Genomic DNA, 13,806 nt, shown 5'->3' on the forward strand with positions numbered 1-13,806 from the left:
AGACTATATCACCTTCTGTGACATTGATGGAGGGCTATATTACCCTCAGTGACAGGTACGGAGGGCTATATTATCCTGTGTGACAGGGACAGGGAGCGTTATTACCCTCTGTGACAGGGACGGAGGGCTATATTACCATCTGTGACAGGGACGAAGGGCAATATTACCTTCTAAGAAAGGGACGGAGGGCTATATTAACATTTGTGATGGGGAAGAAGGGCTATATTACCATCTGTTTCAGGGACGGAGGGATATATTACCATCTGTGACAGGGACGGATAGCTATAATACCGTGTGTGACAGGAACGGAGGGCTATATTACCATATGTTACAGGGGAGGAGTGTTATATTACCATCTGTGACAGGGACGGAGGACTATATTACCATCTGTGACAGGAACGGTCAGCTATATTACCCTTTGTGACATAGACAGAGCGCTATATTACCTTCTGTGAAAGGGACTGAGGGTTATATTACCATCTGTGATGGGGAAGAAGGGCTATATTACCATCTGTGAAAGTGACGGATTGCTATAATACCGTCTGTGACAGAAACGGAGGGCTATATTACCCTCTGTGACAGGCAAGGAGGGCTATATTACCATCTGTGACTGAAACGGAGGGCTATATTACCATCTGTGAAAGGGAAGGAGGGCTTTATTAACATCTGTGATAGGGACGGAGGGCTAGAGTACCATCTGTATCAGGGACGGAGGGCTATATTACCCTTTGTGACCCTGACAGAGGGCTATATTACCATCTGTGATGGGACATAGGGCTATGTTACCATCTTTGACAGGGACGGAGGACTATATTACCATCTGTGACAGGGATGGACGGCAATATTACCATCTCTGACAACGAAGGAGGGCTATATTACCATCTGTGATGTGGACGGTGGACTATATTAACTTCTGGGACAGGTACGGAGGGTTATATTACCATCTGTGAAAGGGACAGAGGGCAATATTACCTTCTATAAAAGAGACGGAGGGCTATATTAACATTTGAGATGGGGAAGAAGGGCTATAGTACCATCTCTGGCCGGGACGGATGGCTATAATTCCGTCTGTGACTGGAACGGAGGGTTATATTACCATCTGTGAGGGGGAAGGTGTGTTATATTACCATCTGTGAGAGGGACGAAGTGCTATATTACCGTCTGTGACAGGAACGGTGGGCTATATTACCATCTGTGACAGGGAAGGAGGGCTATATTATCATCTGTGACTGGGACGGAGGGCTATATTTCCATCTGTGACATAGACGAAGGGCTATATTACCATCTGTGACAGGGAAGGAGGGCTATATTACCATCTGTGACAGTGAAGGAGGGCTATATTACCATCTGTGTCAAGAACGGTCAGCTATATTACCCTTTTTTACAGGGACGGAGCGCTATATTACCATCTGTGATAGCGACAGAGGGCTATATTACCGTCTGTGACAGGGACGGAGGGCTATATTATCGTCTGTGACAGGGACGGAGGGCTATATTACCGTCAGTGACAGCGACGGAGGGCTATATTACTTTCTGTGACTGGGACGGAGGGCCATATTAATATCTGTGACTGGGACGGAGGGCAATATTATATTACCCTCTTTGACAAGGACGGATCGCTATATTACCTTTTGTGATAGGGAAGGAGGACTATATTACTATCTGTGAGGGTAACAGAGGGCTATATTACCTTCTGTGACGGGGACGGAGGGCTATATTACCGTCTGTGACAGGGACGGAGGGCTATATTACCGTCAGTGACAGAGATGAAGGGCTATATTACCCTATGTGACTGGGACACAGGGCTATATTACCATCTGTGACTGGGACGGAGGACTATATTACCCTCTTTGACAGGGACGGAGGACTATATTACCTTCTGTGACAGTAACGGAGTGCTATATTACCGTCTGTGATCGGAACTGAGGGCTATATTACTATCCGTGACTGGGAAGGAGGGCTATATTACCAACTGTGACAAGAACGGAGGGTTATATTACCCTATGTGACAGGGACTGAGAGCTATATTACCATCCATGACAGGGACGGAGGACTATATTACCACCTGTTACAGGGACGGAGGGATATACTTACATCTGTGACAGGGACGGAGAACTTTATTACCATCTGTGACAGGGACAGAGGGCTATATTACCATCTGTGACAGGGACGAAGGGCTATATTACCATCTGTGACAGGGACGGAGGGCTATATTACCATCTGTGACGGACGGTGGACTATATAACCACCCGTGACAGGGACGGTGGACTATATTTCCATCTGTGACAGGGACTGAGGACTATATTACCATCTGTTACACAGACGGAGGGCGATATTAACATTTGTTATGGGGAGGAAGGGCTATATTACCATCAGTGACAGGGACGGAGAGCTATATTACCCTCTGTGACATGGAAGGAGGGCTATATTACCATCTGTGACAGAGAAGGAGGGCTATATTACCGTCTGTGACAGGCACGGAGGGCTATATTACCGTTTGTAACAGGCACTGACGGCTATATTACCGTCTGTTTCTGGGACGGAGGGCTATATTACCGTCTGTGACAGGGACGTAGGGCTATATTACTGTCTGTGACAGTGACGTTGTGCTATATTACCGTCTGTGACAGGGAACGGAGGGCTATATTACCGTCTGTGACAGGCAACGGAGGGATATATTACCCTCTGTGACAGGGACTGAGGTCTATATTATAAACTATGACTGGGACGGAGGGATATATTACCATCTGTGACAGGGACGGAGGACTATATTACCATCTGTGACAGGGACGGAGAGATATATTACAGTCTGTGACAGGGACGGAGGGCTATATTACCATTTGTGACAGGGACGGAGGGTTATATTACCCTCTGTGACAGGGACGGAGGGCTATATTACCGTTTGTGACAGGCACTGACGGCTATATTACCGTCTGTTACTGGGACGGAGGGCTATATTACCGTCTGTGACAGGGACGGAGGGCTATATTACTGTCTGTGACAGTGACGTTTGGCTATATTACCGTCTGTGACAGGGACGGAGGGTTATATTACCGTCTGTGACAGGGAACGGAGGGCTATATTGCCCTCTGTGACAGGGACTGAGGGCTATATTACCATCGGTGACTGGGACGGAGGGATATATTACCATCGGTGACTGGGACGGAGGACTATATTACCATCTGCGACAGGGACGGAGGGATATATTACCCTTTGTGACAGGGACGGAGCAATATATTACCTTCTGTGATAGGGACGGGGGGCTATATTTCCATCTGTGATGGGGACGGAGGCCTATATTACCCTTTGTGACAGGGACGGAGGGATATATTACCTTCTGTGACTGGGATGGATGATTATATTACCGTCAGTGACAGGGACGGAGGGTTATATTACCATCTGTGACAGGGACGGAGGATTATATTACCGTCTGTGACTTTGACGGAAAGCTATATTACCTTCTGTGATGGGGACAGAGGGCTATATTTCCGTCTGTTACCTTGATGGAGGGCTATATTACCGCCTGAGAGAGGGACGGAGGGCTATTTTACCGTCTGTGACTTTGACGGAAAGCTATATTACCTTTTGTGATGGGGACAGAGGGCTATATTACCATCTGTGACAGGGACGGAGGGCTATATTCCAGTCTGTGACAAGGACGGAGAGCTATATTACGATCAGTGACAGCGACGGAGGGCTATATTTCCTTCTGTGACTCGGACGGAGGGCTATATTAATATCTGTGACAGGGACGCAGGGCTATATTACCATCTTTGACAGGGACGGAGAGCTATAATACCATCTGTGACAAGGACGGAGAGCTATATTACCTTCTGTGATGGATGGAGGGCTATATTACCCTACGTAACAGGGACGTAGAGCTATATTACCATCTGTGACAGGTACAAAGGGCTATATTACCATCTGTGACAGGGACGGAGGGCAATATTACCTTCTATGAAAGGGACGGAGGGCTATATTACCATCTGTGTCAGGGACGGAGGGCTATATTACCCTATTTGACTGGGACGGAGAGCTATATTATCCTCTGTGATACGGACGAAGGGCTATATTACCATCTGTGCCAGGGAAGGAAGGCTATATTACCATCTGTGACATGAAGGGTGGGATATATTACCATCTGTGACAGGGACAGAGGGTTATATTACCCTCTGTGACAAGGACGGAGGACTATATTACCATCTGTAACAGGAATGATCAGCTATATTACCCTTTGTGACAGGGACGAATCGCTATATTAACTTCTGTGATAGGGAAGGAGGACTATGTTACCATCTGTGACGGGGACGGAGGAATATATAACTATCTGTGACAGGGACGTAGGACTATATTACGTCTGTGACAGGGACGGAGGGCTATATTACCATTTGTGACAGGGACGGGGGACTATATTACCATCTGACATGGAGACGGAGGGATATATTACCCTCTGTGACAGGGACGGAGGGCTATATTAACATCTGTGACAGTGACAGATGACTATATTACCGTCTGTTACTGGAACAGAGGGCTATATTACCGTCAATGACAGGGACGGAGGGCTATATTACTCTCTGTGACAGTGACGTAGGGCTATATTACCGTCTGTGATTGGGAACGGAGGGCTATATTACCGTCTGTGACAGGGACTGAGGGCTATATTATAATCTATGACAGGGACGGAGGGATATATTATCTTCTGTGACAGGGACTGAGGACTATATTATCATCATTGACGGAAGGTGGACTATATAACCACCCGTGACAGGGACGGTGGACTATATTTCCATCTGTGACAGGGACAGAGGACTATATTACCATCTGTTGCACAGACGGAGTGTTATATTAACATTTGTTATGGGGAGGAAGGGCTATATTACTATCAGTGACAGGGACGGAGAGCTATATTACCCTCTGTGACATGGAAGGAGGGCTATATTACCATCTGTGACAGAGACGGAAGGCTATATTACCATCTGTGACAGGGACGGATGGTTATATTAACCTCTGTGACAGGAACGGAGGACTATATTATCATCAGTGACAGGGACGGAGGGCTATATTACCGTTTGTGACAGGTTCTGACGGCTATATTACCGTCTGTTACTGGGACGGAGGGCTATATTACCGTCTGTGACAGGGACGTAGGGCTATATTACTGTCTGTGACAGTGACGTTGTGCTATATTACCGTCTGTGACAGGGAAAGGAGGGCTATATTACCGTCTGTGACAGGCAACGGAGGGCAATATTACCCTCTGTTTCAGGGACTGAGGGCTATATTATAAACTATGACTGGGACGGAGGGATATATTACCATCTGTGACAGGGACGGAGGACTATATTACCATCTGTGACAGGGACGGAGGGTTATATTACCCTCTGTGACAGGGACGGAGGGATATATTACCATTTGTTACAGGGACGGAGGGTTATATTACCCTCTGTGACAGGGACGGAGGGATATATTACCCTTTGTGACAAGCACTGACGGCTATATTACCGTCTGTGACAGTGACGTTGGGCTATATTACCGTCTGTGACAGGGACGGAGGGTTATATTACCGTCTGTGACAGGGACTGAGGGTTATATTATTAACTATGACAGGGACGGAGGGATATATTACCATCGGTGACAGGGACGGAGGACTATATTACCATCTGTAACAGGAATGATCAGCTATATTACCCTTTGTGACAGGGACGGATCGCTATATTAACTTCTGTGATAGGGAAGGAGGACTATGTTACCATCTGTGATGGGGACGGAGGAATATATTACCATCTGTGACAGAGACGGAGGGCTATATAACCATCTATGACAGGGACGTAGGACTATATTACGTCTGTGACAGGGACGGAGGGCTATATTACCATTTGTGACAGGGACGGGTGACTATATTACCATCTGACATGGAGACGGAGGGATATATTACCCTCTGTGACAGGGACGGAGGGCTATATTAACATCTGTGACAGGAACAGATGACCATATTAACATCTGTGACAGGGACGGAGGGCTATATTACCGTTTGTGACAGGCACTGACGGCTATATTACCGTCTGTTACTGGAACGGAGGGCTATATTACCGTCTGTGACAGGGACGGAGGGCTATATTACTGTCTGTGACAGTGACGTAGGGCTATATTACCGTCTGTGATAGGGAACGGAGGGCTATATTACCGTTTGTGACTGGGAACGGAGGGGTATATTACCCTCTGTGACAGGGACTGAGGGCTATATTATAATCTATGACAGGGACGGAGGGATATATTACCTTCTGTGACAGGGACGGAGGACTATATTACCATCTGTGACAGGGACGGATGGATATATTACCGTCTGTGACTGCTACGTAAGGTTATATTACCCTCTGTGACAAGGATGGAGGACTATAATTCCATCTGAAACAGGAACGGTCAGCTATATTACCCTTTGCGACAGGGACGGAGAGCTATATTTCCATCTGTTATGGGAACGGACGCCTATATAACCCTTTGTGGCAAAGACGAAGGGATATATTACCATCTGTGATTGGGATGGATGATTATATTACTGTCTGTGACAGAGACGAAGGGCTACATTACCGACTGTGACAGGGACGGAGGACTATATTACCATCTGTGACAGGGACGAAGGGATATATTACCATCTGTGACAGGGACGGAGGGCTATATTACCGTCTGTGACAGGGACGAAAGGTTATATTACACTCAGTGACAGGGACGGAGGGATATATTACCATCTGTGACAGGGACGGAGTGATATATTACCATCTGTGACAGGGACGGAGGATTTTATTACCGTCTGTGACAGGGACGAAGGGCTATATTACCATTTGTGACAGGGACGGAGGACTATATTACCATCTGTGAGAGGGATGGTGGACAATATTACCATCTGTGACACGGACGGTGGACTATATTACGATCTGTGACAGGGACGAATGGCTATATTTCCACATGTGACAGGAACGGAGGACGATATTACCATCTGTGACAGGGACGGATGGCTATATTAACATTTGTGATGGGGAAGAAGGGCTATATTACCATCTGTGACAGGGACGGATGCATATAATACCGTCTGTAAAGGGAACGGAGTGCTATATTTCTCTCGGTGACAGGGTAGGAGGGCTATATTACCACCTGTGACAGGGACGGAGGGCTATATTACCATCTATGAAAAGTACAGAGGACTATATTACCATCTGTGACAGGGGCGGAGGGCTATATTACCATCTGTGACAGCGACGGAGGGCTATGTTACCATCTATGAAAAGTACAGAGGACTATATTACCATCTGTGACATGAGCGGAGGGCTATATTACCTCTTTGACAGGAACCGAGGACTATATTAACCTCTGTGACAGGGACGGAGAACTATATTACCGTCTGTGACAGGGACGGAGTGCTATATTACCCTTTGTGACAGGCACGGAGGGCAATTTTACCATCTGTGACAGGGACGAATGGCTATATTACCATCTGCGACTGGGACGGAGGGCTATATTACTCTCTGTGACAGGTACGGAGGACTATATTACCATCTGTGACAGGGACGAAGGGCTATATCACCATCTGTGACAGGGATGGAGGACTATATTACCATCTGTGACAGGGACGGAGGACTATATTACCATCTGTGACAGGGGAGGGAGGGCTATATTACCCTCTGTGACAGGGACGGAGGGCTATATTACCATCTGTGACAGGGACGGAGGGCTACATTACCATCTGTGACATGGACGGATGGCTTTTACCATCTGTGACAGGGACGGAGGACTATATTACCATCTGTGACAGGGACGGAGGGCTACATTACCATCTGTAACAGGGACGGAGGGCTATATTATCATCTGTGACAGGGACGGAGGGCTATATTACCATCTGTGACAGGGACGGAGGGCTATATTACCATCTGTGACAGGGGACGGAGGGCTATATTACCATCTGTGACAGGGACGGAGGGCTACATTACCATCTGTAACAGGGACGGAGGGCTATATTATCATCTGTGACAGGGACGGAGGGCTATATTACCATCGGTGACAGGGACGGAGGGTTATATTACCATCTGTGACAGGGACGGAGGGCTATATTACCATCTGTGACAGGGACGGAGGGCTACATTACCATCTGTAACAGGGACGGAGGGCTATATTATCATCTGTGACAGGGACGGAGGGCTACATTACCATCTGTGACAGGGACGGAGGACTATATTACCATCTGTGACAGGGACAGTGGGGCTACATTACCATCTGTGACTGGGACGGAGGATTACATTTCCATCTTTAACAGGGACGGAGGGCTATATTACCATCTGTGACAGAGGCGGAGGACTATAATACCATCTGTGACGGACGGAGGGCTATATTACCATATGTGACAGGGACGGAGGGCTATATTACCATCTGTGACAGGGACGGCGGGCTATATTACCATCTGCGACAGGGACGGAAGGCTATATTACCATCTGTGACAGGGACGGAAGGCTATATTACCATCTGTGACAGGGACGGAGGCGGCGCACCAGCTTACGCAGCCCTCGCCTCAGACAGTGCGTCTGGCCGCCACCAATAAGAATGTATCGTTCCTGAAGTCATTGCCCATCGAACACCGCTGGGCGCTCTGGTCCACCTTTAGCGTCGCCAACGAGAGTACCGGGTGAGTCTTGCTCCTTCTCTCTGTTGTTACTGTTGCTGCTGCTATTACTGTTGCTACTGCTGTTGTTACTGTTGCTGCTGTTGTTATTGTTGCTGCTGTTGTTACTGTTGCTGCTGTTGTTACTGTTGCTGCTGCTGATATTACTGTTGCTGCTGCTGTTGTTACTGTTGCTGCTGCTGTTGTTATTGTTGCTGCTGTTGTTACTGTTGCTACTGTTGCTGCTGTTGTTACTGTTGCTGCTGTTGTTACTGTTGCTGCTGCTGTTGTTATTGTTGCTGCTGTTGTTACTGTTGATACTGTTGCTGCTGTTGTTACTGTTGCTGCTGGTGTTACTGTTGCTGCTGCTTTTGTTGTTACTGTTGTTGCTCTTGTTACTGTTGCTGCTGTTGTTACTGTTGCTGCTGCTATTACTGTTGCTGCTGCTGTTGTTACTGTTGCTGCTGTTGTTACTGTTGCTGCTGGTGTTACTGTTGCTGCTGGTGTTACTGTTGCTGCTGCTGTTGTTACTGTTGCTTCTGTTGTTTCTTTTGCTGCTGTTGTTACTGTTGCTGCTGTTGTTACTGTTGCTGCTGCTGTTGTTACTGTTGCTGTTGTTACTGTTGCTGCTGCTGTTGTCATTGTTGCTGCTGTTGTTACTGTTGCTGCTGTTGTTACTGTTGCTGCTGGTGTTACTGTTGCTGCTGCTGTTGTTACTGTTGCTTCTGTTGTTATTGTTGCTGCTGTTGTTACTTTTGCTGCTGTTGTTACTTTTGCTGCTGTTGTTACTGTTGCTGCTGCTGTTGTTATTGTTGCTGCTGTTGTTACTGTTGCTGCTGTTGTTACTGTTGCTGCTGTTGTTACTGTTGGTGCTGCTGTTGTTGTTGTAGCTGGTGTTGTTACTGTTGTTGCTGTTGTTACTGTTGCTGCTGTTGTTACTGTTCCTGCTGTTGTTTCTGTTGCTACTGTTGTTACTATTGCTGCTGTTGTTACTGTTGCTGCTGTATTTACTGTTGGTGGTGCTGTTGGTACTGTTGCTGCTCGTGTTGTTACTGTTGCTGCTGTTGTTACTGTTGCTGATGTTGTTACTGTTGCTGCTGTTGTTACTGTTGCTGCTGTATTTACTGTTGGTGGTGCTGCTGGTACTGTTGTTGCTGTTACTGATGCTGCTGTACTTACTGTTGGTGGTGCTGTTGGTACTGTTGCTGCTGTTACTGATGCTTCTGTATTTACTGTTGGTGGTGCTGTTGGTACTGTTGCTGTTGTTACTGATGCTTCTGTATTTACTGTTGGTGGTGCTGTTGGTACTGTTGCTGCTGTTACTGTTGCTGCTGCTGTTGTTACTGTTGCTGCTGCTGTTGTTACTGTTGCTGTTGTTACTGTTGCTGCTGCTGTTGTCATTGTTGCTGCTGTTGTTACTGTTGCTGCTGTTGTTACTGTTGCTGCTGGTGTTACTGTTGCTGCTGCTGTTGTTACTGTTGCTTCTGTTGTTATTGTTGCTGCTGTTGTTACTTTTGCTGCTGTTGTTACTGTTGCTGCTGTTGTTACTGTTGCTGCTGCTGTTGTTATTGTTGCTGCTGTTGTTACTGTTGCTGCTGTTGTTACTGTTGCTGCTGTTGTTACTGTTGGTGCTGCTGTTGTTGTTGTAGCTGGTGTTGTTACTGTTGTTGCTGTTGTTACTGTTGCTGCTGTTGTTACTGTTCCTGCTGTTGTTTCTGTTGCTACTGTTGTTACTATTGCTGCTGTTGTTACTGTTGCTGCTGTATTTACTGTTGGTGGTGCTGTTGGTACTGTTGCTGCTCGTGTTGTTACTGTTGCTGCTGTTGTTACTGTTGCTGATGTTGTTACTGTTGCTGCTGTTGTTACTGTTGCTGCTGTATTTACTGTTGGTGGTGCTGCTGGTACTGTTGTTGCTGTTACTGATGCTGCTGTACTTACTGTTGGTGGTGCTGTTGGTACTGTTGCTGCTGTTACTGATGCTTCTGTATTTACTGTTGGTGGTGCTGTTGGTACTGTTGCTGTTGTTACTGATGCTTCTGTATTTACTGTTGGTGGTGCTGTTGGTACTGTTGCTGCTGTTACTGTTGCTGCTGCTGTTGTTACTGTTGCTGCTGCTGTTGTTACTGTTGCTGTTGTTACTGTTGCTGCTGCTGTTGTTATTGTTGCTGCTGTTGTTACTGTTGCTGCTGTTGTTACTGTTGCTGCTGGTGTTACTGTTGCTGCTGCTGTTGTTACTGTTGCTTCTGTTGTTATTGTTGCTGCTGTTGTTACTTTTGCTGCTGTTGTTACTGTTGCTGCTGTTGTTACTGTTGCTGCTGCTGTTGTTATTGTTGCTGCTGTTGTTACTGTTGCTGCTGTTGTTACTGTTGCTGCTGTTGTTACTGTTGGTGCTGCTGTTGTTGTTGTAGCTGGTGTTGTTACTGTTGTTGCTGTTGTTACTGTTGCTGCTGTTGTTACTGTTCCTGCTGTTGTTTCTGTTGCTACTGTTGTTACTATTGCTGCTGTTGTTACTGTTGCTGCTGTATTTACTGTTGGTGGTGCTGTTGGTACTGTTGCTGCTCGTGTTGTTACTGTTGCTGCTGTTGTTACTGTTGCTGATGTTGTTACTGTTGCTGCTGTTGTTACTGTTGCTGCTGTATTTACTGTTGGTGGTGCTGCTGGTACTGTTGTTGCTGTTACTGATGCTGCTGTACTTACTGTTGGTGGTGCTGTTGGTACTGTTGCTGCTGTTACTGATGCTTCTGTATTTACTGTTGGTGGTGCTGTTGGTACTGTTGCTGCTGTTACTGTTGCTGCTGCTGTTGTTACTGTTGGTGCTGCTGTTGTTACTGTTGGTGATGCTGCTGTAGTTTCTGCTCTTGCTACTGTTGGTGGTTCTGTTGTTACTGTTTCTGCTGTTGTTACCGTTCATCTTACTGATGTTGTTACTGACACTGTTATTGTTATTAATGCTGCTGTTGTTCCTGTTGGTGGTGCAACTGTTGTTCGTGCTGCTGCTGTTGTTACTGTTGCTTCTGCTGTTGTTACTGTCCCTGCTGTTGTTACTGTTGCTGCGGGTGTTACTGTTGCTGGAGCTGTTGTTACTGTTGCTACTGTGTTTACTGTTGCTGATGCTGCTGTTTTGATTGTAGTTGTTACTTCTGCTATTGTTACTGTAGCTGCGGCTGTTGATACTGATGCTACTGTTGTTACTGTTGCTGCTGTTGTTACTGTTGCTGGTGCTGCAGTTGGTGCTGATGTTGTTGCTGCTGTTGTTTCTGTTGTTGGTGCTCCTGTTGTTACTGTTGCTGGTGCTGCTGTTGTTACTGTTGCTGGTGCTGCAGTTGGTACTGTTGTTGGTGCTGCTGTTGATACTGATTCTGGTGCCGCTGCTGCTACTGTTGCTGTTGCTACTCTTGGTACTTTTTCTGGTGCTACTGTTGTTACTCTTTAGAGGGCAGCTGTTGTTATGGTTGCTGGTGCAGCTGTTGTTACTGTTGGTGGCACTGCTGTGGTTTCTGTTGTTGGTGCTGTTGTTATTGTTGCTACTGTTGTTATTGTTGCTGGTCGTGTTACTGTTGATGGTGCTGCTGTTATTACTGTTGCTGCTTTTGTTACTTTTGCTGCTGTAGTTACTGTTGTTGCTGTTGTTATTGTTGCTGTTGTTGTTATTATTGCTGCTGTTAATACTGTGGCTGTTGTTTTAACTGTTGCTGTTGTTTTTACTGTTGTTGGTGTTGTTACTGTTGTTTGTACTGCTGTTGTTACTGTTGCTAGTGTTGCTGTTGTTAATATTGCTGGAGCTGCTGTTGTTACTGTTGCTGCTGTTCTTACTGTTGGTACTGTTGTTACTGTTCGTGGAGCTGCTGTTGCTACAGTTGTTGGGACTGCTGTTTTTTTACTGTTTCTCTCGTGCTGTTGTTACTGTTAGTACTGTTGTTACTGTTGCTTCTGTTGTTACTTCTGTGGTTCTACTGTTGTTACTGTTTGTGGTGCTGCTGTTGATACTGTTTTGGTGCTGCTGTTATTTCTGTTGCTGGTGCTGCAGCTGTTGTCTTTTCTTTCTGTTTGCTATTGGTGGTGCTGTTGTTGTTACTGTTGCTGGTGCTGCTGTTAATACTATTGTTGGTGCTGCTGTTGTTGCTAGTGCTGTTCTGTTACTGTTGCTGGTGCTGCTGTTGTTACTCTTTCTGGTGCTGCTATTGTTACTGTTGCTGTGTTTCTGTTGTTACTGTTGTTGGTGCTGCTGTTGTTTCTTTTGATGGTGCTGTTGTTATTGTTGCTACTGTTGTTACTGTTGCTGCTGTTGTTACTTTTGCTGCTGTTGTTACTGTTAGTGTGCTGCTGTTGTTACTGTTACTGCTGTTGTTAATGTTGCTACTGTTGTTACTGTTGGTGATGCTGCTTTTGTTGATGTTGTTGCTGTTGGTGGTGCTTCTTATGATACTGTTGTTGGTGTAGCTGCTGTTGTTACTGTTGCTGTTGCTGCTGTTATTACTGTTGTTGCTTTGTTACTGTTGCTGCTATTGTTACTGTTGCTGTTGATACTGTTGCTGCTGTTGCTACTCTTGCTGCTTTTTTACTGTTGCTGGAGCTCCTGTTTTACTGTTGCTAGTGCTGCAGTTGGTTCTGTTGTTGGTGCTGCTGTTGGTACTGTTGCTACGATTTTTACTGTTGTTACTGACACTGTTGTTGTTATTGTTGCTGCTGTTGTTACTGTTGCTGGTGCTGCATTTAGTGCTGCTGTTGTTACTATTGCTGGTGCTGCATTTGGTGCTGCTGTTGATACTGTTGCTGCTGTTGTTACTGTTGCTGGTGCTGCTGTTGATACTGTTGCTGCTGTTGTTACTGTTGCTGGTGCTGCTGTTGATACTGTTGCTGCTGTTGTTACTGTTGCTGGTGCTGCTGTTGTTACTGTTGTTGTTACTGTTTTTGCTGTTGTTACTGTGGGTTGTGCTGCTTTTGTTACTGTTGTTGATGCTGCTTTTGTTACTGGTGCTGCTGTTGTTACAGTTAGTGATGCTACTGTTGTTCGTGCTGCTGCTGTTGTTACTGTTGCTGCTGTTGTTGTTACTGTCCCTGCTGTTGTTACTGTCCCTGCTGTTGTTACTGTTGCTTCTGGTGTTACTGTTGCGGTGCTGTTGCTACTGTTGCTACTGTCGTTACTGTTGCTGCTGTTG

At 46.2% G+C, this 13,806-nt stretch overlaps 1 protein-coding gene across 1 annotated transcript in view; it reads left to right on the forward strand.

The window, feature by feature from the left end:
• The window catches only part of LOC138351747 (angiopoietin-4-like), a 283,693-nt gene extending 275,018 nt beyond the window's left edge, over positions 1–8,675 (forward strand). Inside the window, exon 7 of the mRNA XM_069303775.1 lies at positions 8,521–8,675. Within this exon, the coding sequence (XP_069159876.1) occupies positions 8,521–8,675 (155 nt within the window). The remainder of the gene's footprint in view (positions 1–8,520) is intronic.
• Positions 8,676–13,806: the final 5,131 nt, after the last annotated feature.

This window comes from Procambarus clarkii, chromosome 50, assembly GCF_040958095.1.
Source record: "Procambarus clarkii isolate CNS0578487 chromosome 50, FALCON_Pclarkii_2.0, whole genome shotgun sequence".
Taxonomy (NCBI): Eukaryota; Metazoa; Arthropoda; class Malacostraca; order Decapoda; family Cambaridae; genus Procambarus; species Procambarus clarkii.